Source organism: Meleagris gallopavo, chromosome 2 (genome assembly GCF_000146605.3).
Source record: "Meleagris gallopavo isolate NT-WF06-2002-E0010 breed Aviagen turkey brand Nicholas breeding stock chromosome 2, Turkey_5.1, whole genome shotgun sequence".
NCBI classification, from domain to species: Eukaryota; Metazoa; Chordata; class Aves; order Galliformes; family Phasianidae; genus Meleagris; species Meleagris gallopavo.
This window is the reverse complement of record NC_015012.2, coordinates 36,710,547-36,736,969: the sequence shown is the minus strand read 5'-3', so window position 1 is coordinate 36,736,969 and position 26,423 is coordinate 36,710,547. Positions and strand designations below refer to the sequence as shown.

The following is a 26,423-nucleotide window of genomic DNA, read 5'->3' as shown; positions in this document are numbered from 1 at the left end:
AGGGGAGGATGAGCTTCAATGGAAGATCTTTTTAAGGCATTATCCAAACTTATATACACTGTATTTATATTAATAAGCACAGTTATAATAATTGTCTTTTTCAACAAAACAGTACTACTGAACTCCTTTTGTGGCGAGGCATTAACAATTTGTGTAATTATCATAGTTATTGCCCTGTGCCAGTACCAGCATCTCCGTGCTTTGTGTTGAACATTGTGTTAGTCCTTCCTGCACAAGAAACTCCTCACTAAAGGAATCTGTTCTCACTACTCACTAGAAAGGCCAGGTCCTCCCCAGAGATTGTTCTAGGTAAGAAATACTTCTCATAAGCAGCTTGCTATAAATGGTGGAACAAAACACGACAGTGCTCCTACCATACAGCTAACATCTCTCTCTCAAAAAAAAAACCAACAAATCACCTTGTTATTCAGTGATATGTGTGACCTAGAGATACATTAAGCGTTTCCATCGTGCTGCAAATATCTAAACCACCAAGTTTCAGTTCTCACTTCTCACCCCCATGAGTCAAAGCCAGCAGACTGCCATAGCACCTATTCATGTATAGATTTAATCCCAGGGGCACGTCTGCACACTTGCAAGAAGGAGTGTCTGGTCAGCTGTTGCCACAGTGATAGCACACACAAGCAGCAACCAAGAAGAGAACCTGTAGCTGCATGTATACTTCGGTGAATTTGGATGTTTAGGGGGATTATTTCTTTCTGCATGCAATGTATTTGGAAGCCTTGATGTGCCTTTTCTTCCATTTTAGTGAGAAATCTTGTGTTAGAGGAAAAAAAAAAGACAGTAAATGTGTTAGGTTTGTTATGCAAAATTTTGTTATGAACGCAAAATTATCTGCAATGCAGAGCTGAAATGCTTATTACAATAATTTGAATTTCGTGAGCAGTTGAAGGTGCTTAAAATTGTTCCCGCTGAAGCGCAGCTAAATAAAGTACTTGTGGAACAGGACAAAAAAATCATACAGAGATCCAACGTGGCTGCCACTGGGGAAATGTTAGGTACCTGCTTCTTACAGAAAATAGAACATGACTTAAATAATTTAAAATCCAGAATGTTTTCCAAAGGAAAAAAAAAAGGCAGCTGTAAACCATTTCAGTCCTTCTGCATTTCTTTGTTTCTTAAGGATGGTGGGGATCCGTGCACAAACATCAGCGAAGGGCAGCGTTCGGAGCTGTTCCCTGCCAATTGCTGACAAAGGCAGTCCTAATGAATCATTCTGAATTGTGATCATGTGCTACCAGCCCACAGCGAGCTGCCAAAGAGGAAGTGCAGCTTGTTTTCTTTCATTTTCTTGATTCCCGTGCTGTAGGAAGATGAAAGGAGAAGGAGGAGGAGGAGGCAGCAGCGGCAGCCAAACTTAATAAATAATTCTGACGATTCCTGATATCAAATGGAGGCCCCTGAGTGGGACCCACTGAAAAATGACACCCTTCCACCGACCCTGACGCCAGCTGTCCCTCCGTACGTGAAGCTGGGCCTGACCATTGTATATACTGTTTTTTATTCACTGCTTTTTGTGTTCATCTACGTCCAGCTCTGGCTGGTCCTTCACTACAGGCACAAGAGGTTCAGTTACCAAACTGTCTTTCTGTTTCTGTGCTTGTTTTGGGCCTCTCTTAGGACTGTGCTCTTTTCATTTTACTTCAAAGACTTTGTCACAGCAAATTCTCTCAGCCCCTTCATCTTCTGGCTCCTCTATTGCTTCCCCGTCTGCCTCCAGTTTTTCACCCTGACCCTGATGAATCTTTACTTCACACAGGTAAGCAAGATATTTGATTAAATCTGACAGAAGGATAAATTATTGTTTTGTAAGATCTGTGAGAAGGATGTAATTTCCTAATGTACTTTGGCAAAGCAAAAAGCAAATTTCAGACAGTTTAGTTTGGAATTGTAACGTTTGATTTGTGTGCAAGCGATCAGTGTTACAGAGAACCTGGAGCCTGCGGTGATCATTTTGGGAATGGCAAATAGTGTCTATTGTCTATGAAATGGGTGTCGTTTAATTTAAAGGGAGGGAAAAAATATACAGGAGAGTTTGAAGGCTCGATGTCCAAAATACTGTTCTGTTATTATTCTTCACTATTGTTGTTACTGCTTAGCTTAGGCATCGTAAGCCTCCCGGCTTAACAGACCTCAATCTCAATAATTTTGCAGGCATCCCCCTGCTCAGATTTTTCGTAAGTCAGCTGAGATAGTTCTCAGTGGGGAGATTTCTATTCTGTATTGACAACCAAAATGCAGATCAAGTCCTACTGCAGAGCCAAGTTCCTATAATGGTCTGTGTTACACAAAGCAGTGAGTGTGGGCCCCAGTACGTGCTAGGTGCTGTACAGAGGTGTGCTCTCTGATTCAAGGACTCTGTGATGCAAAGGTAAATCAGCTGTGTTATGAAGGAAGCAGCATCCCTGTGTCAGAAAGACACCTTGAGAACATATCTGTGCTGTGGACAGCTAGGAATCCAGATGCATCAGGCTGTACAGAGCTCTGTGTTGCTGCAGTTATACTTGCTTGGAAGTATTGCTGGTAAGCTTGGGTATATCAGCACCAGGTTGCAGGATGAGATGTCAGCATGCTGAGGCACAGAAAGGCTGCTAAGCTTGCCTGAGATCTCACAGGAAGCTTGCAGGAGAGCAGGGACTGAATTCTCTGTCTCTTCCATCCCACTACAGTGCATGCAGGAGGACACCTAGCTCTCGGATGATTCTTGCCAGAGGCAGCTTTTCCAGTGCAGGGACAGCTGGCAAGGGGAATCCTGGGCAGTGCTCAGGATGCTCTGTGCGTAGCTGAGTGCCCTGCTTGGGACCAGCTCAGTGCCTTGCTCTGGGTGCTTTTATTGTGCCTACAGTGCTTACAGTGCTTTGTAGCTGTGCAGGGCTGTGAACTCAGAACAGCCCGGCTGCAGAGGTCAGGCTGCTTGTGAGAGCTGCCATTCCAAAGCTGAAAAAGCAGAGCATGTAAGCATGAAAGCTCTAAGAGGATCATTTTTGTTGCAGAGAGCATTACTTAGGACCACGTACGTAGTTTTGCACTTAGGTTTACTTCTCTGGATTCAGTGCCTTAAATGCCTGCAACTCACACCACTCCACTCCTCAGGACTTGAAACATATTAAGAGATTAAGGAACCTTTCATCTACATGCTATTCAAATCCAGCTCAGGCATTTAATCACCTGTGCTTGATCCCATGACATTTGATAATGATGCAGTTCTCTTGGGGCTAATGTACATCATCACATAGTCCATCACCATCACAGCAGCTGGGAATAAACTATACCCCTAGGTGAGATTCTTCCCTCAGACACACAGCAGGGCTGCCATGGAAGGCTAGAAAGTGCATCATCCTGGGTTATAGCCAAGAGAAGTCGGGGCTGAACACAGAGCGCGCAGTTGAGCTGTACTCTGCAGCATTTGTGCCAGTGCTCAGAGGCTATGTCATCAGTAACTGATTCCTCTATTTAAGGGAGGTGTAAAAAGAGAGTATACAGAATGTGTGCATCTGTCCTTTTAACTTATTTTTGGCACTGCTGTCTGATATCACTAAGGAAGTACAAGACATTGGCTGGAAACACAAATATTGTAAGGCTATTGGCTCTGCCTCTTGCATGTTTTCTGCTTTGTCACCATGAGTCCTCCTGATCTTCCTCTAAGCCTCTCTTCAAAGGAGCAGCATGGTTACCTGTCTTGAAGAGCTGCTATGAGGATTTTGAAACATTTACACAGGACTTTCAGAGCTTGTGATGTATGTCATAATCTCTAAAGATTGTGAGCCACTGTAGACAGGCATATTATTAGTGGTGGTGTTTGCTTTAGAGCTAGTTGCTCCCAGTGAAATCTCATCTCAAACATCTCCCTAACCACAGTGAAGTCTTAAGAAATAACAAGCACAGCCATTGTAGGAATGTAGTGTAAAGACACAGAATAGGCGCATGTATTTTTAATTCACTGTTATTTACTTCTGGCCATTAAAAGGTGGTTTGGCTTGAAATTCAGCATCTTCTTAAGTCTGTATTTTTAATGTGCATCTAGCTTTCCACAGCAGGCAAGCAAGAACTAGCGTGAAAGGGGTGGGGAGAGAAAATTTTGTTTTCAGTAATGGCTTATAACTTCACAGACCTGTTCAGAAGCAACATTTATGCTTCTTTCTCTAGAAGGAAGGAAAGGAAGATCTGCAGCTGTGTCTCACTGCATGAAAACCATGCTACCTAACTGGTGCTTAGCTGTAGGGAAATGAGTGATCTGTGCAAAGTATGGCAACAGAGGATGTGAAGACCTCATGGAATTGGCAGGTGTTTACCTTCTGTCCGGCACTCAGCACTTCTAGAAGAGACACTGCCTTTTAGACACAGAGGTGAGAAAAAAAAGTGATTCCAAAAATACTGCAGATCTTCCTGGCCCAACAGAAAAAAAATTCACTCGGCAAGTGCCTGAGGGCATTTTTCGGAATAATAAGCACCTTTGAAGTTGACAGAAAGTTAGCCACAATTATTCTGTTTCTAATTGGTATCCCAAAGCAATGAGGACATAAATTTGGACTCTCTCTTACGTGTAGCAAGGCAAATAAGCCACAATGGTGTCAGCTCAGCAGGGGTTATTCTTGAGCACTGCCATCAGCAGACACAGCGGAAGCTCTGATGCACTGTGACATATTGCTAGACCAGAGAACCTGTGGACAAAAGAAAAGCTACAGTCAAAATAGTTTTGAGTCAGAACCGCTCCTGAGAATTGCTCTTTGAGTGGGGAGGTATGGTCAGGGTGGTCTTGATGGCAGAATAAAAAGGGTGCTGTAGGTAAGTCTTATGTAATTTACCTTCTTTCAGAAATCAAACACTGGGAAAAATACATGCTATTTCTAATGAGGAAGCTGAATTTCCTAGAATTATTTATTTATTTATTTATAAAGTCTTTATTCAATCTCCTGCCTTCTAAAGGAGAACATGAATGCTAACTTCCCTCTCAGGTTAACTTTCTGTCTTCAACCTAACATCTGCAAATACCTGCATTGTACCAGACCAGGACAGCTCCCAGGTCCATCCAACAGAGAGCTGCAGTGTACGTTTCCACCCACTGAAACAAAAAATCCCATAGATACATCTGCATCTCTCTTGCTCAACAAAGCAAACACCGTACACCAGCAAAAAACGTCTTGTACTTTAACTGAATGCAGACAGCAAGGACCCCAGGAGTCAGGAAGTCTGTTATTTATGTCTTGATTTCCCAAATCTCCCACTCTTCCCAGCCCAGAGAGGGGCCTCAGGCCTTATTGTCAGTTCTGTGGGCATAAGTTTAAATAAGCCTTGGGAAATAAAATAAAACATTGCCCTTTTTGGTAGAGAGGTGGGAAGAGAAGGGTTTGCTTCATTTTGTCCTGTTTCAGGCTTTACATTTCACTGGGGAGCAGGATGCAAGGGAACGAAGAGGCTAGGATGTAGGGCTACCGGCTCAACAAAGTCAAGGCCAAAGAACATGAGCCATTGGGGATGCTGGAAATCCCAGTCCTCCTCTGCAGGCAGGCACAGTGAGCCACTTATTGTGCTGTGGGTTTAACCACAGGGTTGGGAACTCCTCCAGCATCTGGGGAAGGTGGTGCTGAGTTGAAGAACTGTGAGGCTGTATAGGTGGAGAAGGGCTGCTAGGCAGATTCACCTCTCTTTTTTCCTCACTAACCATATTCCATTTTTTCTCTGGCACCCAGACTGAGGAACTTACCCTGCCTCCCAGGCAAGGCTGATAAAATCAGGGACTTTCAAATGAGGGAGAAATTGTGCAGAGTAAGGCAGTCAGACAGTAGTTGGCCATGCTGGAAGTGCCTGGCAGGGCGGGGAGAAACCAGCACCAGGCTTTCAGGGAGGCTGCATTTATCTCTGTGGAGCTGGAGTACATGTTATCTGTGAAGGAAATTGAGAGATTCTTATCCTCTAGTTAGTCTGGCCAGAATTTTAACAGTAATACTACCAATGAGAGAATAGAGAGGGTTTGTTTACAGCATGCTTCATACGTACATAGAACTACAAAGGAGTCCAACTATGGGTGGTAAAGCATCAGCATATGAATTTGACTTTAAACATTGCCCTCTGTATTAGATCTGTAGGAGACAAACTGAAATGGCAGACTGGCTGGCTGTTAGCATCTGACATGAGAAATGACATCATTTGCTTTGGAAAGTAATTTGACAGGAAGGCTATGCATGCAAATTTAGCATGGCCCTGCAATAGCCCTAGCCCTTGTTTTTGCCAAGCTGCACAAGGCTGAGTATGGCAGATGGTCATAGTAGCCCATGTCAGTAGGCTTCTAGGGCATAGAAGGATAAAGTGGGCATACTTGGGAGAATCTGATCCAGGCATGAGGGAACATTTTACAGGAAAGAACAAACATGGAAGAAGGAGAGAAAATAGTCCTGGGACTAGAAAATACACAGGAAAGGAAAGGTGATGGTGAGGGGCTTTGGGCCTGCATGAGGCTGGGTTGTGTTTTTAGGGCACAAAGACCAGTTTGCATGGAATGTGACAGAAGAGAGGGACAATGTTGAGAAGGATTGGGAAGGGAAAATATGCTCTGTGCTCGACATACAGCTCTTTGAAATGAGGACTGGTAAATAAAGCTGAACCTCATTCCTCTGCAGAGGGCCAGCTGGACAGGTATGAGAGCACTTAACACATACCTGAAGGTTTTGGTAAGCTGAGCAGCCAGTAAAAGTGAGTTGAGCCACCCAACACAGAGGTATTCTAGAAGTTCGTGCCTGGATTCACATCAGTGCAGCTAAATCAGACTTAGATTGAAAGCTTCTCCAGTGTAGATTTTTTTTTTTTTTTTTTTCCTTCTAAGAGTGTGTGATTTGGCCCTTACACCTGTTTCATTGATCCTAACATGGACAGGATGTAACTTTGATAACCACAGCTGTAACCCCCATAAGTCATAGCAGCCGGGCCCTGCCTGCCTGCCCTGCTCTCTGCTGAGGCACTGCCCTCCATCCCCACCTCTCTTCTGCTGGGGCTGGTGAAATGCCTTTAAGGTCAGCTGTTTACATCAGTTCCTGAAACACAGGAATTTTCCCTGGCTGTATCTAAGTCTTTTTTGGAGTGCTTTTGTACTGCTGCCCTTTTATACGCCAGACATATACCTCAGGGGAGTGGAGGAGGGAGTGTGAGAATCTTATTTGAGGTTTCCAGTGCTTCAGCAAAAAGAAAGTCAAAAACAGAATAGTTCTCCTTCAGGAAGAAAAAAGTGAAAGGGGGAAGAAATAAGGAGGAAAAGCAACCCTTTGCCATTAGAAAAAACAGCAAGACATTTCACAGAGTTTTCCTCGTTGCTATTCCCCCTGGGTTTCTCTGAAAGGTCTCTTTTAAGAGGTCTGCCTTCTGTGAGCTGTTTGGTCTATTCTTAGGAATAGCTGCTTTGCTTTGCTCTGGTTTGCTGGAAGCCTTGCTGAGATGACTCAGATATTGACTGGAAGCTTTCTCAACACTCTTGCAGGGAGGGGCCATTGGGCAACCTTTTCTTTCACGGCTCTTTGGAGTTAAAGAGCTGCACCCACACATCTGAGGTATATTGAGCTCAGCTTCAGACACCCTTACTCCCCACTGAATAGCTCTTTATTCCATGCCAATCACATCGCTTCCAGTGAGGTTACTCATGAAATAAGGCTGTAAAGGCAGCAGAATGTGGCTGCCTGTGTCTCTGTCAGGCAGTCAGTTTGCACGAGTATCCACGAGTTACATAAGCAATGTCCCTCCACGTAGTGTCCTTTTTCTGTGCAGTACTTTCGTCATGGTTATTTTGCTCTGACAGAATTCAGAAGCGTTTGTCTGTTGGGGCAACTCCACCAAACCCAGCATCCCCACACACAGCTGCTTCAGCAATCCCACACTGGGAGATGTGGCCCTGCGTTGTACCAGCAGCAGGAACGTCATGCGTGGTTCTTGCTAAATTAGCTGCGGGGATTCTGCTGAGTGGGGCAGCCTTGGGCTGTTCGATGTGAAAGCAGTGTTCTGTGACATTATGGAGGTGGCTGCAACCTTTTAGGGGAAGTACAGGAGTTGGCATTGAGGAACAAGTGAATTTCCCAGGCTTTGTGGTCCCCACACAACTCATGAAGCTCTTTGCACAGGCTCTGAACACCTCTGTTCCGTGCTGCTCCTGAAAGCTGTCAGAATTAATGGTACAGCATGTGAGTACTGCTGCTGAGGTCAGCGTTCCCACACCTCTTATACCTGCCCCCTAGGTAGCAAGTAGGTAAAGCAACATGAAACTTGTTCCTGATTTCCTGTGGGAATTCATGATCTAAGAATTTGGAGAATGGATCACAAAGATCTTCTCTACGGGATACTGCCAGAGATGTTATCTACTGGGAAATAATGTCAATGGCTGCAGAATATTTTTAGAGATTTCCACCCTTGACGTTTCCATTTTATTTTCAGCTGTTACTTTTCTAAGGTCTGCTGAGAGGCTCAGTGCTCTCTGCTTGGTTCCGTTAGTACTAAGCAGACTGATGTGTCATAAAAGTAATTTTCAGTTCAAGGCAGCTGCTTCTGGTGAATAGCAGCTAAATGACACGTTGTTCCAGGAGCGCTGGAACAAATGAAGCCTGATTTTCTGCAGTTCTGTGTCTCATGCTTGACTTTGAGCTGTGTCTGAGGCTGTTCCCGTGACGGGGGCATTTCTCCTGGTACTTGCCTGGGCAGTATCTCTCAAATCAGGGGATATGTGGGGCAATTCTGTGGGATTCTCCTCACAGAGGTCATATATCAGATGCATTTCAAGCATGCCTTACTTCTGTTGGGACACTGATTTTCAGGAGGGTGACAGAAGGGTCGTGTCTCTGACTCTGAGTACTTTGGTGACCAGACTGTTTTGAGTCTCCTCTCCTCTGGGCTTAACAACCAAAGAGATTTCAGCCTCTGCTCATACATCTTGCCCTCCAGAGCCTTTGCCATTTTTGTCACCTTTTTTTGGACAGATAAACATGCTGACAAGATGGACACATGCCTGTTATCTACACAGTGATCATATAATTCCTGTTTCCTTGACACAGCATGATAACCATACTAGCTGTTATGGAAGTTACACTAAAGGACATGCGATACTAAGTGAAATGGATAAAGTGGGATGACTTGAGAAGAAATCAATTGGGAAACAACCCTAGGGAACTGCCACGCAGCATGTTATTTTGTAATACTGGTAATCAGTTTGCTTCAGTGATGGGTGACTGCTGAGTTAAAAAAAAATGTATAAAGGTTTATAAGCTGAGTGTGTTTAGTAACCATGTTAACTTATGAAAAAGCAGTGATACTTCCCTAGATCATTTTTAATAAACAAAATGCAAATTATGCTAATATATTTCTGTACAGTTTCTGATGGTGGTTAAACACCTGTGACTGGTACTACCTGCCTACATTATGTGTTTCAGTATTTTTTTTCTTTTCAGCCTGGTAACTATTGTGCCTGAGTGCTCTCTCTGTAAAAATATATATTGTTCTGTTTGTGAACAGCCAGCCAGTAGAAGCTAAATAAACCTCAAAGTAAAGTGATTTCACTGGCATCCTTTTGGGAAGCAATATGGATGCAAACTGACATCCCCAATTTCAGGCCAAGGTACTCCAGCAAGCTTTACATATGCATACAGCACCAAACCCAATGTGCCAGTATGAGCTGGTTTGTATGAGAGGCATGTACTTACTGGATGTATAAGAACCTAATAATTATTTATCTCTTGATTATACAAGCTCTTGTGAATACTGATATAAAATCTTATATCAGTATGTGATATAAGTGAAAACAATGGTGCAGACAATTTGTATAACAGTATGTGATCATCTCTTGCTGAGTGGTTTTAATACTTTGTTTATATCTTGCCTACCATGGACAAGACATACTGGTGAATCTATCACTACATTTCATTGACATGCGAGACAGGATTCCTGTGGACACAGCATTTTTCTTTACCCATGTGTCCTATGTCTGATGCAGTATTTTTCTGTTTTGCAGGTGATATTTAAGGCTAAATCAAAATATTCCCCAGAGCTACTGAAATACAGGTGAGAACTGTGAAAATCTTTGGAGTGGTGAAGAAAAATTGCCATGTACTTTGAGAAACACTGATAGTTTGTGATGCTCATATCTCTGCTTCTCATATTTAAATACCGGTGTTTCGTGACAATGATTCTGAGGCCAGCTTCTTCCTATTATGTTTCAAAGTCCGTGTCATTTCCCAATACAAGCGCCATTTTTAGACATTCATGTATTTCAAAGGGAAATATTTCAAATGCAAGCAGAAAGCACTGACCTTGCTGGTTTGTCTATAGGTTCATAAAGGACCTGTGGGTGCTAGGTGAATCCAGGCCCAGAACTTCAGTAAAGGTAGCAGGGTGACATATTCGTTGCAACAGGAAGAAGTGGGACTGGATATGTCTTAACCGAGAAGTGAAGTAAGCAGTAATAAAAGGTTCTGGGGAGCTGAGAAAAGAATTATGAAGGGAAGGAGCTAGAGGGAATAGATTCAAAACAGTGGTGTTTTGGGAAGCTTATAGATGATTTACCGTAATTCCATAGAGCTGAGATTATGATGGCTTTGCATTTAGGTGGTAAGATCTGTTTAAGGTCTTGTTTGAGCAGGAATGATTGTCAGGAACTACTTGAAAACTCCTCAAAAGGCCTAGATGTCCAGAAAGTTGAGGAAGAGATCAATAAATTATTTTTTACTGTGGCAATGCCTAAAACCATCGGTCAGGGGAAATATTGCTTAGATAGGGCAAGAGGAAGATAGAGAGAGGTTGTCTTATTTCTAAATAAGGAACCAATCTGAAATCAGGATAGGAAAGCAAAGTAATTTGCATCTGAAATCTGACCCCTTATTTACTGACTATTCAGGAGAAGCTGGTACTGTATCAACAGGTGGAATACTAATATTGTCTGTGCCCTGTGCCCTATCTGGCTAGGTTTTGATGCAGCTGGAGCAGCAACCACCTGGAGCTAGTGCTTGAGAAACCTCATTTGGTAAAATGGCAGGACAGTGAGAGTGGGCTTGGGCTGAGCGGTGCTTGGACCAGTGACCAGTGAGGGTATGAGACATGGTTGGGTACTCCATGATGATAAGCAGCTAATGCGGAAATTCTAAGGATGGAATCAGAGAGGCTGTGTCTGTTTTGGTGGCCCCAGGAATGCTTTGAAGTTAGTTGGTCTATGTGCATACTTTGGCCACATCCCAAATCAAAAAGAGCAAGAGCCAGATGCTCGCTGATGAACACTGTGACATACAAATACATTCTTCCCCCTTTGGGCTCTGGTTTCTGTGGGAAGGAAATCTAGGAGTGTGGGTTGGCAGACAAATATTGCACACACTCACCAGGTCCCCAGCCAGCCCTGAATGCAAGTAAGAGAGTGTGCCTGCCCCTGATGGTACACTAGCCAAAAGGAAGGAAGAGGTTGTGCAACACCTGAGCTGCAGGTAGATCATGGTGTAGGGAAAGTCTATGAACACATTTCTGGTTGGCATTAAAGGTGAGAGATAGCAGCTATGAACCTTGTACACTACTGGCATTTGCGGCAAGGCTTTCTTCTTAAAAAGTGCTTGAAACATGCTTTCTTCATGCAGGGAGAGCTCATGAGCTTGTGATGTTTATTTAACATCTGCTAAGTGAGCACATACTACCCTCTCCTCAACATTTCTGTGTTCATCTAGACTCTTGCCTACTGCATTTCTAACACTGATCATCACTGTTGGATCTGATCCAGCCTTATCTTTCATATTTAGCTCTGTTGGTAAAGGACCACAAGAAGAGTTTTGTTTTAATATCTAAAAGTATTAGTAGTGGTTAGCCTGTGTGAAAGAGCCTCATAAATGAAGCTGACCTCATTTCAGGGCAGTTCAAGTGATGTAAATATATGCACACCTGCAGCAGTGGTCCTGTGTCTTAATTGTACCAGGCTAGTGAAAAATGGATGATTTGGGCCTTCATACAGGGGTTGGGGCCTACACTTAATGAATTCGATTTTTCTTTTCTAAATGTTCAGGGTTTGGATTTTTTTTCCTGTTTTTGTTTGTTTCTTATTTTTAAGGAAGTGTGAGACTGTATTACCTGGTGTTATTTCTGCATCATGGCAGGAATGGATGATGGTAACATAAACAGATCAGCAGAGAGGTAGGACTGTGGTCTGTGTATTACACAGGTCTCATAAACCAGAATCATTTCAGATAAGGAAAAAGTCCTATCAGGGTCAGAATCTTAAGTAAACTTTTCTCAGCATAGTCTTCACGATATTAGTCATTGTGGCAAAAAGAGCTCATGGCCAAGTCTGTACCAGCCCAGCTTCATATATAACAGTCTGGGCTTAGGGATTTCTTACAGTCACTGGGTTCGGTTGAGGCTTACTGTGCTATGTGTTTATGCACACAAGCCTCAGACAGTGTATACTTTCTGAGGAACCACACACAAAATGTACTAGTTTCACACATTTTCTAATTAATCAGGGCAAAATTCATTGTGCTGAGTATAAAGCTCAAAGAAAATCTTACTAAAGAGATGCATCCAAGCCTGACAGAAAAAAGGAATGCCTTGGTATGTGCCTTCTCTGCCAAGCCAGGTTACACATAGCTCCTTCTAAGGGACTCGCCCCAAAATGGGAATAATGCACAATAGGCTGTTTGAACAGTTATTGGTGTAATGTGGAAGCACTTCTCTTGACTTGCTTTCTATTTTCTGGAACAAACAAACAAAAACTGTTTATTCATGCTGTATAGGTGCCTGTGTAGATGAGATGTAAGGATGCATTCTGCTTTTAAGTGAGGCTGCAATGCTTTCTGCAGCTGCAGAGACCCTAAAACTGCCATGAGAGACACAGTCTACATCTCCATCAGTGCTTATTCAGAACTCCAACAACAATGCTTCTTTTGTCAAAGCAGGCAGCAAGCAGGCTGTCTCCCCAGCCACATCATGTTAATAAGGGGGTTGGGAGCTCGTTATGTGAAGAGCTGTCATGGCCCATCACTTGTGCAGCTCACACTGGCATACATAGGAGTGTGTGGGCAGGAGAGCTCAACAGTGCTTTTTATTTTTATTTTTTGGGATAAACTCTGTCAAGGAGGAGCCTGGCTGGTCATGAGATAGCATCAAGAGCAAGCAGGCTGCATTGGAGCAGAAGTTTCTTCTGACTAAGTTGAGCAAAAAGAGAGTGCATACTTACTGTCCTGCAAGTAGACAGTGTGTAAAATATCACCAGAGCATTTTACTTAGTTACACTAGAGTGAGGGTGCATATGAGCAACGTGGATGGTTGTGAGGCTTTTAAGTCGCCTTTGGAAGGGGAAGGAAAGGAAGACACATGACCATCACATAAAGACTTATGAAATATTAATAGAATCACAGTATATCCTCAATTGGAAGGGATCCCCAGGGATCAACGAGTCCACACAGCACCACCCCAAATCCAAAACCTATGTCTGAGAGCGATGTACAAACGCTCCCTGAACTGCAGCACTCAGGGCCGTGCCCTGTGCAGCCCGTTTCATGCCCACCACCCTCTGGTGCAGCACCTGTCCCCAACCCCCACTGCCCTCCCCTGACACAGCTCCATGCCGTTCCCTCGGGCCCTGTCGCTGTCACACAGAGCAGAGCTCAGCGCTGCCCCTCCGCTCCCTGTGAGGAGCTGCAGCCGCCATCAGGCCTCCCTTCAGCTCCTCTGTTCTACTCCAAGCACACCCAGGAGCCCTAAGTTGCTCCTTCACTATGTTCATAGCCTTCCTTTGGATGATCTCTAATAGTTTTATATCTTTGTTATATTGTGGTGCCCCAGACTGTAAAGATAAATACAGTATTCACACTACAAGTGGGAACTGCATCCTCCAGAGGAAGCTGTGTGAAAGAGGAGCTCCAGGACTGCAGTGCTTCTACCATTAGGCTGTGAGGTTTAAAGGAGCTGCCTCTAGCTGCTTATTCTAAGGACGGAGCCCTGCCCTGGAAGAATAAGAATGAGCACAATCTTCCCCCGGAGAGGGAGTTTCCATGACCAGCAAGGAAAAGACAGCAGTCTTGTTTGCTGCCAGATATAGCTGGAAAGAAGGACATTAATTTGTTGACACAAGCAGGCACTCTGAGGCTTCCAGTTTTCCTCATTATGCATCTAAATGTTCTCAAAGGTGTAACTCTTCCTTTCCTGCCCTCTGAAAAGAAGACAACTAGTCTTCTATTTTGTAGTTGGGTAATGTCCTAAAAGGATGTAAACACATGCAAGAAATCTATAACCATGAGGTAAAAGTATTTTTAAACAATCCAAATTTGATTCCTCAGAGACAGTCAAATTCAAAATTAACATCAAACATGAAGGATTTGGGCCAAAACCACTTGTTCTGTGACTGCAGATTATAAATCCTATCAGAAATTGCCTCGGACAACAAAGATAAAGCAATAAGCAAACACTTGAAATGAAAATAGTTTCTTTTTATTTGTTTGTTTATGGAAACCTCTGCAGCTGTGTGTAGGAGTAAAGAGAAGCAGTCTTCCTTGGGTGTATGGCTTAGTTATGTTGCAGGTATCACTTCTGGGTGGGTGGGAAAACAAACCAGTCCAGCTCCTGGGCTTCTGTCACATTTCTGTTCCAGCTCTGCTCCTGTGATTGTGCAAACAAACCCTTTATGTGGCACAGATGGCAAAATGCCAAACCAGAATCAATGTGCATATTTACATTTCTTGATGGTTCTTTTAAGAGGTTGCCCATGACAAAAATATTTAAGAAAAGGGACAGAGAACGATGCTGGGGAGCCAGTAATTCAGAATTTTCCTATGCTTAGGCGCTTCCCTAATTTAATATGAAGTCTGATTGCAAACACTGGTAGTCAGTGACGCTTTTCATGGCAGTAAAACCAGGTTCAACAACAGTCCTTTCCAACCAGCTCAACCTTTTGCAAGTTTTATCCTGTCAGCAAATAGCCGGATGGTTTGTGCCATATATGAAGCGCATGTTTTAAGAAAGTACATGTGTATTTTAAATGATTTGTAAAAACTGGGCTGTTGTATCTCTGCTGCACTCTTCCAAATTTTATTGCGTGACATTAGTTTTTTTACTTACTGCTTATTCTGTGACTGTAAAAAAAAGTCCGAAACTAGCTCTGTTCATCTCTCCAGCAATCCAGAGTGCTTAGATTTGGCTGTGGGTCACTGGTCAGTTGTGGCAGCCCAATATGTGCAGCTTCCATTACTCAGAGTTGCAGCTTCCATCTTGTGACTGACACTTGCTGAACAATGTCGCTAAAACTGTTTTCTCCTCACTCTCCCAGGTTACCCCTCTACCTGGCTTCTCTTTTCATAAGTCTCCTCTTCCTCTTGGTGAACTTAACATGTGCAGTATTGGTGAGGACACAGAATTCAGAGAGAAAAGTCATTGTCTCTGTCCGGGTGGCAATTAATGACACATTGTTTGTGCTCTGCGCTGTTTCACTCTCCATCTGCCTGTATAAGATTTCCAAGATGTCTTTAGCCAACATTTACTTGGAATCCAAGGTAAGGTACATTTACATTTTCAGTTCCTTTTAAAGTACCTTCTGAGAGACATGTGTAATGCAAGGCAGAGGCACATGGTTCTTCAAATCCCCCAAGAGCTTAGAGGCCTTAGACTTCACAGCTTGCACTTGGTTGTACATCCTGCTCAATAAATAAATACTAAGGAGTAGAAGGGGTGCTTTTGTCTAACCCCACAGACCCCAAAATACATATTTAGGACAGAGTTTACAGAACTTCTGGCTGGAGCTCCTCACAGCTGTTTTTAAGCTGGGTGCCACCCAATTACATTTCAGTACTGCTTCAGAGAAGTGGTCTTTACTTCAGTTTGTCAAATTGTTGGCTGATTATTCTAAATGTTTAAGGTAGCAGTGTGCTGAAGGTAAACCAGGAAAAGGAATATGAATATCTTTTATAAATTTGCATAGTGTCCAATAGATAATAGTTTTTTTGAAAGACTTAATGTATTATAAATTCATCCAAACAGAGAGAAGGGAGAAAAGGTCTCTCCTGTTAATCTACAAAATATTCCTTCAAGAAATGTTGTTTGCTTCACAGCTTTGCTGGAAGAGCTGGGTCTGCAGGTATCGTAAAAGCTAGCTGTGTTTGTCTTAAGTCAAAATGTTTTGTATCTATACAAAATGAAACAAGGTTTTCAAAGGTCTTTGTATTCACGGTACATGGTTAGATCTTAAAGCAAATGAGTTCAACCAATAGTGCATTACCATTATCACAACAAGCATTCCAAAAATCTAAGTTTTAACTTCCATTTTGAAAATCTTATAATAAAATCCCTCCCTCCATTTGGTTAATCAGATGAAACGAATACTTTTCCTGTTTAATCAAATCTGGCTGTACTGCACAACAACTAAAAGTTCATGGCTGAACAGAAGATTTAAAAACACAGCTTAGTTTGTTTTGCTTCTTTCCAGTCTGTCATTTGCTGACCAAAGGGCACAGGCAGTGGATTATTTTTACTGTTGAGAAAAGTTTATCTACTGCTGCAAGTCACAGAAGTGTAAATCTCTGTAACAAAGCAGTGTTGGCCTACATGAGGCTTTGGTGGATTACTTCGTTCTGTTTCCTCCTTCTGCAGGAAACCTTATCTCCTTTACTTCAAGCTATTTCATGAAAAACAAAGAAATTCGAGTGTTATTGCAGAGAGGAAAAGACAGGCCATAGCGCTAATGAAAGTTTGAATGTGTAAACAAGAATTAAAGAGCACTGTACTTCTTTCTGCTGACCTGAAATAGAGTCCCTCTGGGGACTTCCAGTAGGATTTGGCTGCACATACTTAGGGATACAGAAGGCTAGAGCCAGCAGTGAAATAACATCCTGGTTTAATCTGCCACTGCTGTGCTGAAAAAAATAGCTAAAGTTCGGTCTTTGCAGTGATACAATAGAAGCAGCATTGGAGAAAATGTGCATTCTGTGTTGCTTGGAGATGGGGATCAGTGCTGGCAGCCTTTTTATTTGCATTTCCCATCTCATGGCACGTACTCTGTGACCACATACGGAAGTGCTGGCAGACACAGTATCTCCTGCAGGATCTGGTGTGTGGCCAGACGTGGTCCTGAGCCGTGGCCCAGGCAGCATCAGGGAGGTGCAGAGCCCATCCATGAGTGTTGGGCCAGAAACATCATGCACTTGGTCCTGCTACCTACTCATATAGGGCTCCCCTCTTTTCTATGAGCCTGAAGAGGTGATCCTTCCAAGCTTGTTGAGCTGCATTCTGCTTTCCCCAGGTCACCTGACTAGATTTGACTGGCAGTGAAAACAGAACAAGTTTAGTCCCTTTTTTTTTTTTTTTTTTGTATTTTGTGGCATTAGAGTTTGTTAAAGCTGCAGCATATTGAACTATTAAAGAATGACAGCTTTCTGGGGAAACTGGCATGGGGCAGCACCGACCATGTGCTGCTCCTCGCTTCTGTTTTTAAGTGCTGCTGAAGTGGGACATGGTATGTGCTCATTAGCAGCTTCTCCCTGCTCGCTCCCCTGGGTTTCCATGACAGCCCTGCTGCTCCTACAAAAGGAGAATGGGGAAGTGTTGAGTGGATGTTTCCCCTTTTTGGCACTTCCTGCTTGCTGCTCTCACTGCTGTGTGCTGGGTGTCTGTTCCAGTTCCCACACGGCAGCCCCCTAGCTCACTCCCGCCATAGCTGCAGGTTGGGCCTGGCTGGCGGTGGTGTCTGCAGCAGCACTGCGAGAAGGTCATCAGGCAGAGACTGACGGCACTGAGGGTTTCATAATACTCCTGAGTATTCAGGCTGTTCTCTGAAGCAATATTATTTTTTGCAGGAATGCAGGCAAGCTATAGTTTCCTGACGGCTTTTTTGATGAGTCTCTCTTTATTGCCTCTGGCCATGGAACACACAGTGTGAGGTGTCTGCTAGGCATTGCCACAGGACAACAACCACCAGCATGCGTGGGCAGCAGAGGGGCCTGGTGGGCTCCTGAAGCCAAGGCGTCAGGGCTAGGGCTAGGGCTAGGCAGGGCTTCGGAATGTGGTGACCTGGTGGCTCGCCCTGACCCATTTTGTATCTGTGTTCTGCCTGTCTGTGCCTGGGGCTGCCAACCTGCTAGCCAAGTACCTGAGTGGGGGGAGAGGTGTAGACCTTGCCGGGGTATAAAAGGTTCCGTGAGGGGGAGCAGCTTCCCTCTTGGCTTGTCTGTATCAGCTAGACGAAAAGAGCCCATCTGCATCGTGTAGGTCTCTGCCTGGAGAAGGAGGGCAGGGCTAGTGAAGCAAATGGCTGTATTGTGCTAGCCTAAAGCATGGTTCCTCAGTGCATTTCTCCTTTGGCTATCATAAACACCATTCCAGAGTGAACTGCACAGCATTTGAGTTTCTTCCTTCAGAGCCAGCCTCATTTTGTATGTAGGCCTGCCACCATGACCAGACTCACAGATCCCCATAGCCATGCCTCCTGGACTCCTCTGTTGCCATAATTCCTGTGCTGATGCCTCAGTCCCCTGATTCCAATAAGCAGTGGTCAGGAGCTGCCCTTGTTCCTCACACTAGTTGAGGCTCTTTCCCCTGCACTGTCTCTTTTCTTCTCTGGGCTCTAGGAACTGTCATGACTTCATGCTTTGCAGTCTCATTCCTGCCCTGGTGCTGAAGGTCCCACTTGCAGACTACCCAGCCGTGGTCACTTTGCCTATAGGCTGTGCCTCCGCTTTGTCTTCTCTGTGTTGACTTTTAGGTGAGGCAGGATGTTCTGTTCCTGTCTGCGCTGTGTTTAACTGCTGACTGTTGTGTTCTGCTCCTTAGTTAGGAAATAGGTGCACAGCAAGCAGTTATAAAAAGATGCAAGGTTGCATCTTGCCAGTAGAGAGAGTCTGAGATAGGATGCTCAATAGCTGGCATGCAGCTGAATTCTCTAGCTCTATCCAATACCAGGTGTTCTCAGCTGCTTTCATTGCTGTGAAAATGGCACTTGTGCAGCAGTGACAGGCGTTAACAGCAGCCCATCTTGGTAAGGTTGGAACCGCTGCCATTCCACTGTGTAGTACAAAAAAGTGCAGGATATACTGATCAAAGAAGGAAAACATCAGTCAGTAACATTAGTCAAAGCACCATAACAACCCCCCAGACTCCATGCAAAGAAATATTCTTGTCAACTTCCCATGTGACTAATAACCTGTGTTCAAATCTTTTCCAGGGATCATCTGTGTGTCAGGTGACAAGCATAGGAGTGACTGTTATATTACTTTATACCTCACGCGCCTGTTACAACTTGTTCATCTTATCATTTTCCCAAACCAAGAAAGTCAATTCTTTTGATTATGATTGGTACAACGTATCAGATCAGGCAAGTATGAAAATATTTGCTAATGAGAAAAACTCATTCTCATGTGACAGCTGATTTCCTAAACATTATGACAAAAGGCATTAGTATATTAAAATTCAATGTTTTTTTTCTTTTGTTTAATGCTATGAGATTGATTTGCTCCAGGAATACAAATTCCTTGCAATAATAGCAGAATGGAAAGCAGAAAGGGGAAGGAAAAAAAAAAAAAAAACGCACTGAAAGGAAAACATAACTGCTAATTAAACAATTTTAAAATATCAGTCTTTTAGTTAACATTTAATTCATTTTTATTTTACTGTTAAAAACAACATTCAAAAAGACAGGTGTTTTGTTCATTGGAAAGAATGTACTATAGTCGGAGAGCAGAAAAACAGTTCTTGATGCCCCTGAAATGCAAAGTTCCAAGTTCTGAAGTCATCATCAAGTCTCCCATTGGCATTTAGTGTAGAGGAGTTATGTACCTTAATTCTATCAGTAGCATATTTTCCCTAGTTTTAGGATCAGACTGTGATTTTTCACAACTTTTCATTGCAAGTTACAATTCAGATATTGAGAACTAGCAGTGTTAGAAATGCTAAGGGAAATAAGCAGGTAACTCTTACTTGAATTTTATGAAATTTGGGCATTCAGCTCCTTTCTCTGCTTTGAAACACACAAGTCCCAGTAGTTTTCAAGCTAATCAAGGCTTGGAAAAATGGCAGGCCTGTGTTTAGAGCATGAGTAAATATTTTTGGGGCTCAAAGTCCCAGATACACGATGCCTCCTCACCACCGAGCAAGCACTTGCAGAACAAACACAGAGTTCCTAGCTGACCAGGCAAGTGCCTTGTAGTGTCAGGCAGGCCAAGCAAACCTAGAGCCGTTCTCTGTTGAGCAGCAAATAAAATTAGAAATAAGAAGCAGGTAATCAGCAGGATAAGACTGCCCATAGGATCTCTTTAAGAGTTGTTAGAGAACAGTACGTTAAGGACCTCTAGTCCCCCCTGCTGCAGTGTGGATAGGAGTGCAGCTAGGTGATACCACTGTGCAATAAGAAGACACATATTTTAGATGGAAGAGCAGTACACTGTGATTCATCTCCTGAATCCAACATTTTCCCTCCTCCTGTTGAAGCCTGGAGCATTGGTGGCTGCTGATGGCCTTGCAGATACTAGAAATTTATAGCCAGAATATCTGATCCAGTTTCCCACCTGGAGCCATGATTGTTCATAGGGAGCTGACTGGAATGCTTTAGGACCTGCTGTGTTACTACCTCAGGTCACTCTTCAGAAACATTTCCCTTTTTTGATTCCACACAAAAGATACAAAAAGACAGGACTGCCCTCTGCAAATATGGCAAACAGCAGAGGGGAAATCTAGAGAGAAGTTAGTTCAAAGCTAACGCTAGAGAAACAGTGTGGTTATTCAAGATGACGAAGTGCACCAATTTGAAGAGTTCCAAACCTTAACTTTTAAAGATTGTGAGCAACAACCTTGAAGACCTGGGCATTGACTGTTCTTTCATGTATTATTCCCATCTGAAAAAGGACCAGAAAGGTAGTTTCTCTGTAAGTCCATTTTATCACATTCTTCCCAGCCTAAGAGCCTGGCAAGCATCCACTGAACTTTGACTTTGCTGAAGGAAAGACAGAGGATGAGAAAGAGGGAGGAGAGAGAGTAGAAGGAAAGAAAAGTCATGTACTCAACAACATAGAATATTGATTTATTTTTTTTAATATGCCTTTAATCATTAGCCAGGTTAATCCGACTTTACTGGAAAGAGTTTCTGGACATGTTGTCAAGTTTCAGCCAATTAAGTATAGGGCTTCGTAAGAAGACATGTTGGCTCTTGCACTAAGAAAAGAAAATGCCATTTTCGTTTGTAAATATTTTTCTTTTTGACTTTTCAACAGGCAGATCTGAAATGCCAGCTGGGAGATGCAGGTTACATAGTATTTGGAGTGATCCTTTTTGTCTGGGAACTCTTGCCTACTTCCTTGGTTGTGTATTTCTTCCGTGTTCGAAATCCTACCAAAGATCTAGTGAGTGAAATCTGCTAGCACATTTGTTAATGGGATGTTCTGGCAGGTCCGAGGGGCTCAGCATGCAGGGGAGCTTTTGCTTCTTTACATATTATCTTTTTCAATGTGTCCTCAGCAGAAAACCCAAGTCAATGACCTTGTTATGCTAAGTGCTTACAAAAGAAACTCATCATATTTACCCAGAAGAAAGACAAGTGTGTGTCTCAGGCAATTATCTTAAGAACCAGTAACCTTAAACTTAGGGACATGTTCCTTGTGGGTTAATGTGGCACTGTACTGTAGTCAGTTTGTTCAAACACAGAGTTTGTTCATAACATAGAGAGCAGCGAAATGATGGTGTGCTAACTGTTCCATGGCATATATGAATTCTTCAAAGAAATCTTCCAGCTTTGTGTCCATTGAATTGTTTCAGTGCCAAAAGCTAATAGCTGTAATAAGCACTACCTGACATTTTTGCTTGTTGAAATAGCAGAGCACAGATTCAAGTGGGAGTTGTAACAATAATCCTATATATCCTTAATACAAGGCAATTAATAGATGGACATGAATCTTTTAATGGCTGTAAGCAGCACTTCCAGGCTAGGATATGCTGGTTGACAGGACATAGATTTATCAGCCTTGCACGAGGATTACCTGGGTAATCTGTGGGTCAAACCCAACTAAAGCTAGTATTCCCCCAAGGAGGATGGAAGCAGTAAACTCACCAGAGAAGCAATTCATAGAACACACTTCTAGAGAAGACCATGATTTTTGTTCTCATACACACATTTGCAAAGGCAATGAGAAAGTTGAACTTGGTAAGGAAGTAATAGACACCAGTTATGTGAAGTCCTTCTTACAGTTCACCTGTGATACCTGATATCACACTAGGAAACCTACTGATGTCCATCAAATTGAATGCATTAAAATAAGATCTCAGCCCTACTCCTGCTTAGGAGTTAACCAGGATAACTGTAAAGACAAGAAATGAAATGTTTTTAAACAACAGTCTGGTGATGCTGTTCTTCTTAGAAGTGGCTACAGAAAGATCTCATTTTATTTGGGGTGATTTTAGTACAGCTAGACATGCTCTTAAATTCAGGGTGTTAGATTCACAGAAAATGGAAGTAAGAGCTGTGATCTAACCTCTGCTTTACAAAACTGATCACATAAACACTTGGAGTCTTATTCGAATGAGGGTCAGGCAGGCAGCATTCTCTTGCAAGTCAAAACACACTATGTTAACACACAACTTTATGTTTTGCATTGTGACTTTCAGAAAGCCTCAAATCTCAAACTGAAAGATAACAGTTGAGGAGTCATTGGTGTCATCACTACTTTCATGGCGAACTTTCTATGGACAGACATTATCTATCATAGTGAAAAAATCAGATATGATTGTTTCTACACAAGATAAATATTTATGCCAAACCACTGGCTGTAATAGGAAAACTGGAAACAAGGATGTAAGAAAGGCAACTGTAGCAAGGCAAAACTGAACTTCAGTGCAAACATGCCACAAGAGGGAGACTAAGGGCCACAGTATGCTCATTAGACTTAAAACAGTCGAGGAGTAGAAAATAGTCTACCCGTAGAAAATACCCATAAAGCATGGGATTGGAATTAAAACAAACTCTTCTTTAGTTTTTAAAAAATCTTAACTCTCATTTATTAAAAATCCAGAATATTCTTCATTTGCTATAAGGAAAAATTCCAGGAAATAGTAACACTTTGGTTTGACATTTCATTCAGGACTTCAGAATGAGAAAGTTTGAGTAGAGGCAGCCTGCATGCAGCACAGTTCAGAGGTAAAGCTCCACGTGGCAGATGATACTACCTGAAACAAGCAACTGCATACTTTGGTGCTGACAGAGAGTAACTGCAGCACTTGGGCCTTTGTTTTGCCATAGCTTCAACAAGACAAATGTTAGAAATGGGGACAGAAAAGGGTATATTTTTTAGTTCATTGTTAAATAATAACTTTAGCAACATCTGAAAAGATAATGAGAAGTTAAAGTGCTCTCCTACCTAAGGCCAAGGAGATGCTGCCATCCTGCCTTATCCACATATACTGGGAATCCCATTCCCTACACACAAGCATTGAATAAGTCAAAGGAGCTCAGCTGGTTCCCAGATGTCTGAGCATTGTGTCCAGACTCAAATGGGTTTTCTGAACCTTGTCTACTCTCCATTTTCAATCCTATGAAAGAAAATGCTCTGTATAAATGAAGGTGTTACATGGGGAAATACTGTTAAGATATGAGATAATCTCTATGCCAGTAGAGGAAAAAACAAAAAAAAAACACAAAAAACAAAAAGATTTTTGTTGTCTACAGTATATGTAAAATAGCCTGTTTTGTTTTGGAAGTCAGGACCTAAGTATGCAGTGACTTCTTTTGGAAGTCACACACCAAGCAATTTATCTGCTGCAAGTACTAACTCAAGTTTAACCTTCCCTCAGGCCAGTGCAGGAATGGTCCCAAGCCACGGCTTCAATCCCAGATCTTATTTCTTTGACAACCCTCGCAGATATGACAGTGATGATGATCTGGCATGGAATATTGCACCCCAAGGAGCACAGGGCAGGTAAGATCCAAGAGCTTACTTCCCGTAACAGAAACAGCTGGAGGAGAGGGAAGGTGCACACTGCATAAGAGCAGTGAAAATTGTTTAAATTCAGTTGCTGCCTAAATGATAAAGGATGGGGAGGAAGCTAATGTAGCAGCACTGCAGGGCCTCATAGAAACTACAAGGACAAAAGAATGAAAATGGTTACATTCTTTAAGAACTGTCTTTGAAAAAGGCAGGTCAGATCTTCGGATTGCATTTCATCCTCTACTTCTTCCAAGAGTAGAGCAAGACATGTCATTTAATAGTTCAGTGTGTCAGCAAGGCACCCTACAATGTAGCTGCTTACCCAGCTTTGAGAAGAGCAGGGTAAAGCTTGAGACTGCAGGCAGGCAACTTGCCATGGTGGTAGTGACAAAGCCTGTCCTATAACATGGCTTAAACATCCCAGGGCAGCTCACCTGAAGTGAAAGGGATACTTATTTGCCCATTTGCTCAAAGTGGATGCAATTCTGCTTAACTTTTGAGATCCCACACAACTCAGAACTGCCATAAGAAGCCTATTTGTGTGTGTGTGGATTTTTTTCTTCTTCTGTGCAACCATGAGGTTTATAAGGATTAACTCATCCTTCCAGGAAGGTGGAGTTCACAGTAAGAACAGCACCTCACTCAGAGGAGGAAAGGCAATGCATCATCCTGTCCTGAGAGGAAGTTGCTGTGCGTTACTTATCTTCTATTCTTGAATCTACAACATGCTGGTATTAGATCATTATAAGTTACCTGAAGATAAGATGCACTGACAGCAGCGAATGTACCCAGATCTAGTTCCTTTAGTTAGACAGTCACTCTAGACAATTCCTCTAGTTATAAAGTCACTACTTAGAGTTACCACCCTACTCCTGCATTAGATTTCCATGTAGTAACTCATCCCATTGAAGATGCTGCAGATGGTGCACTCCAGCCACTACCCAGCCTATAGCTAGAGATGCTCTTCCTTACAAAAGTGTGAAAGAATGAGCCACATTAGCACAGCTCCCAGTAGAAACTAAACCGACTGATTATGAGAGTACAGGCAGTACAACAGAGATGTTCATCAAATCCATGTCCCTTCTATACAGATGCAGGGAGGTTCAGATCTGTCACTGACAGTCCATTGCTGTCACAGGATAAGCATGGATTAGAAACACCAACTCTAGCACTCAGATGTTCAACCACCTCCTGGATCAGCAAAGCAGAGAGAGAGAAGTCTTTAGTGAACTAAAAGAATCAGAAAAAAAGTAATGAGTCATCTCAGTATGAGAACCACAACTGTGCAATTGCATTTTGCCCACAGTAACTAACCAGCTATGTACAGAACCAACCTGCCACTCACTAATTCTGTTTCCTTCTCAAGTTTCTCTCCAGATTACTATGACTGGGGCCATCAGAACAACAGCTTCATGGCTTACATAGGATCCCTCCAGCAAGATCCAACATTGGACACAGACAGGCCAAGCCCTATATGACTTCAGTCAACTACGTAGGACATTCCAATATTAAAACAATTGCTCTGAAAAACAAAGCTTAGCAAATTTATTCACTCTTTGGTTTTTAGAAGTGTTCCTATGCACAGATAAACGAAGAACTTGTCTTTGCCACAAGCTTTTCATAGTTTAAGGAAAAGTATAAGCTAATGATTTAAACTTTTAAGACTGTTCTAATTATACATGTCGTTCCAAAAGCAATGCCTCCTCTTTATTTCCATGGAAACTACTACAACTGATACAGAACACAACAACACTATTTGATAGACTAAATTCACAGCTACAAAACACTATTTTTCAGCACAGTCACCAACATTAGTTATGCATTTTCACTGGTGATGAACAAGAGCCTACATGCCACACAAAAATCTGCATAAGCAGAGGTGACCAGCTATCACCACTACCATAACACACCACCCACTGCCTCACTGTGCTCACATCCACTGTTTTGTCTCCAGAAATATTCAGTAATTGTCTGTGAATGTCAATGGATGCAACTTTTTCCACATGGAGGAATTCAACAACACACCTTTGCTTCATACGTACTTCTAAGTCAGACACCATTCTGTCAGACTGCCCCTCTGCTGCCATTTCTCACACAGCAACAAAATGTGACAGAATATTGCTGGGAAAGTTCAACATCTACTGCCATACCACCACCATCCACCTCTGACACCGTGGGCCAACATGATAAAAATAGGAGGCATTATTTTTGGAGCAGCCCTCATACCACCTTGTTTTAAGCCATGGCATTTTTGGCTTTGAACAGAGTTTTCAGAAGGTATAATTTAATCACTTATGCTCATTTTAAAAGAGCAAATTCTGTGAAGTAAAATGGCAATTATTTTCTAAGTATTTTTTTTTTACACTGTGTATTAGGTTAGAAATAGATGATTATAATAAGTGTACTGTAAATACATGAAAATGTTACTCGAATGCATGACAGTAAGAGATTCTTACGTGCACGTAACAGCCTGTAAGGAAAAAATGCCAAGACCATTAAATATTGTCTTTCCAA

General features: G+C 42.6%; 1 protein-coding gene across 3 annotated transcripts; it reads left to right on the top strand.

Annotated features, from left to right (window-relative positions):
• Window positions 1-1,157: 1,157 nt before the first annotated feature.
• On the top strand, window positions 1,158-26,423 carry GPR137B (G protein-coupled receptor 137B). Of its 3 annotated transcripts, none has more exons than XM_031552416.1 (7): window positions 1,163-1,780; window positions 10,001-10,050; window positions 15,284-15,506; window positions 19,166-19,315; window positions 21,207-21,335; window positions 23,776-23,900; window positions 25,287-26,423. In XM_031552416.1, the coding sequence occupies exons 1-7, from the start codon at window positions 1,412-1,414 to the stop codon at window positions 25,294-25,296; spliced, it is 1,056 nt and encodes a 351-aa protein (XP_031408276.1). In that variant the 5' UTR covers window positions 1,163-1,411; the 3' UTR covers window positions 25,297-26,423. The 3 variants fall into 3 exon arrangements, with proteins under 3 accessions (XP_031408277.1, XP_031408276.1, XP_003204055.1); XM_003204007.4 differs by having other exon boundaries at window positions 1,172-1,780; window positions 25,276-26,423; XM_031552417.1 differs by lacking the exon at window positions 21,207-21,335 and having other exon boundaries at window positions 1,158-1,780; window positions 25,276-26,423.

What these genes read in the sequence shown, in the direction of transcription:
- GPR137B (XM_003204007.4), top strand. Translation starts at nt 1,412, where the DNA reads ATGGAGGCCCCTGAGTGGGACCCACTGAAAAATGACACCCTTCCACCG. An exon ending in CCAGAGCTACTGAAATACAG is followed by an intron (nt 10,051 to 15,283) that starts GTGAGAACTGTG and finishes TCACTCTCCCAG; the next exon opens with GTTACCCCTCTACCTGGCTT. An exon ending in GGTACAACGTATCAGATCAG is followed by an intron (nt 19,316 to 21,206) that starts GCAAGTATGAAA and finishes ACTTTTCAACAG; the next exon opens with GCAGATCTGAAATGCCAGCT.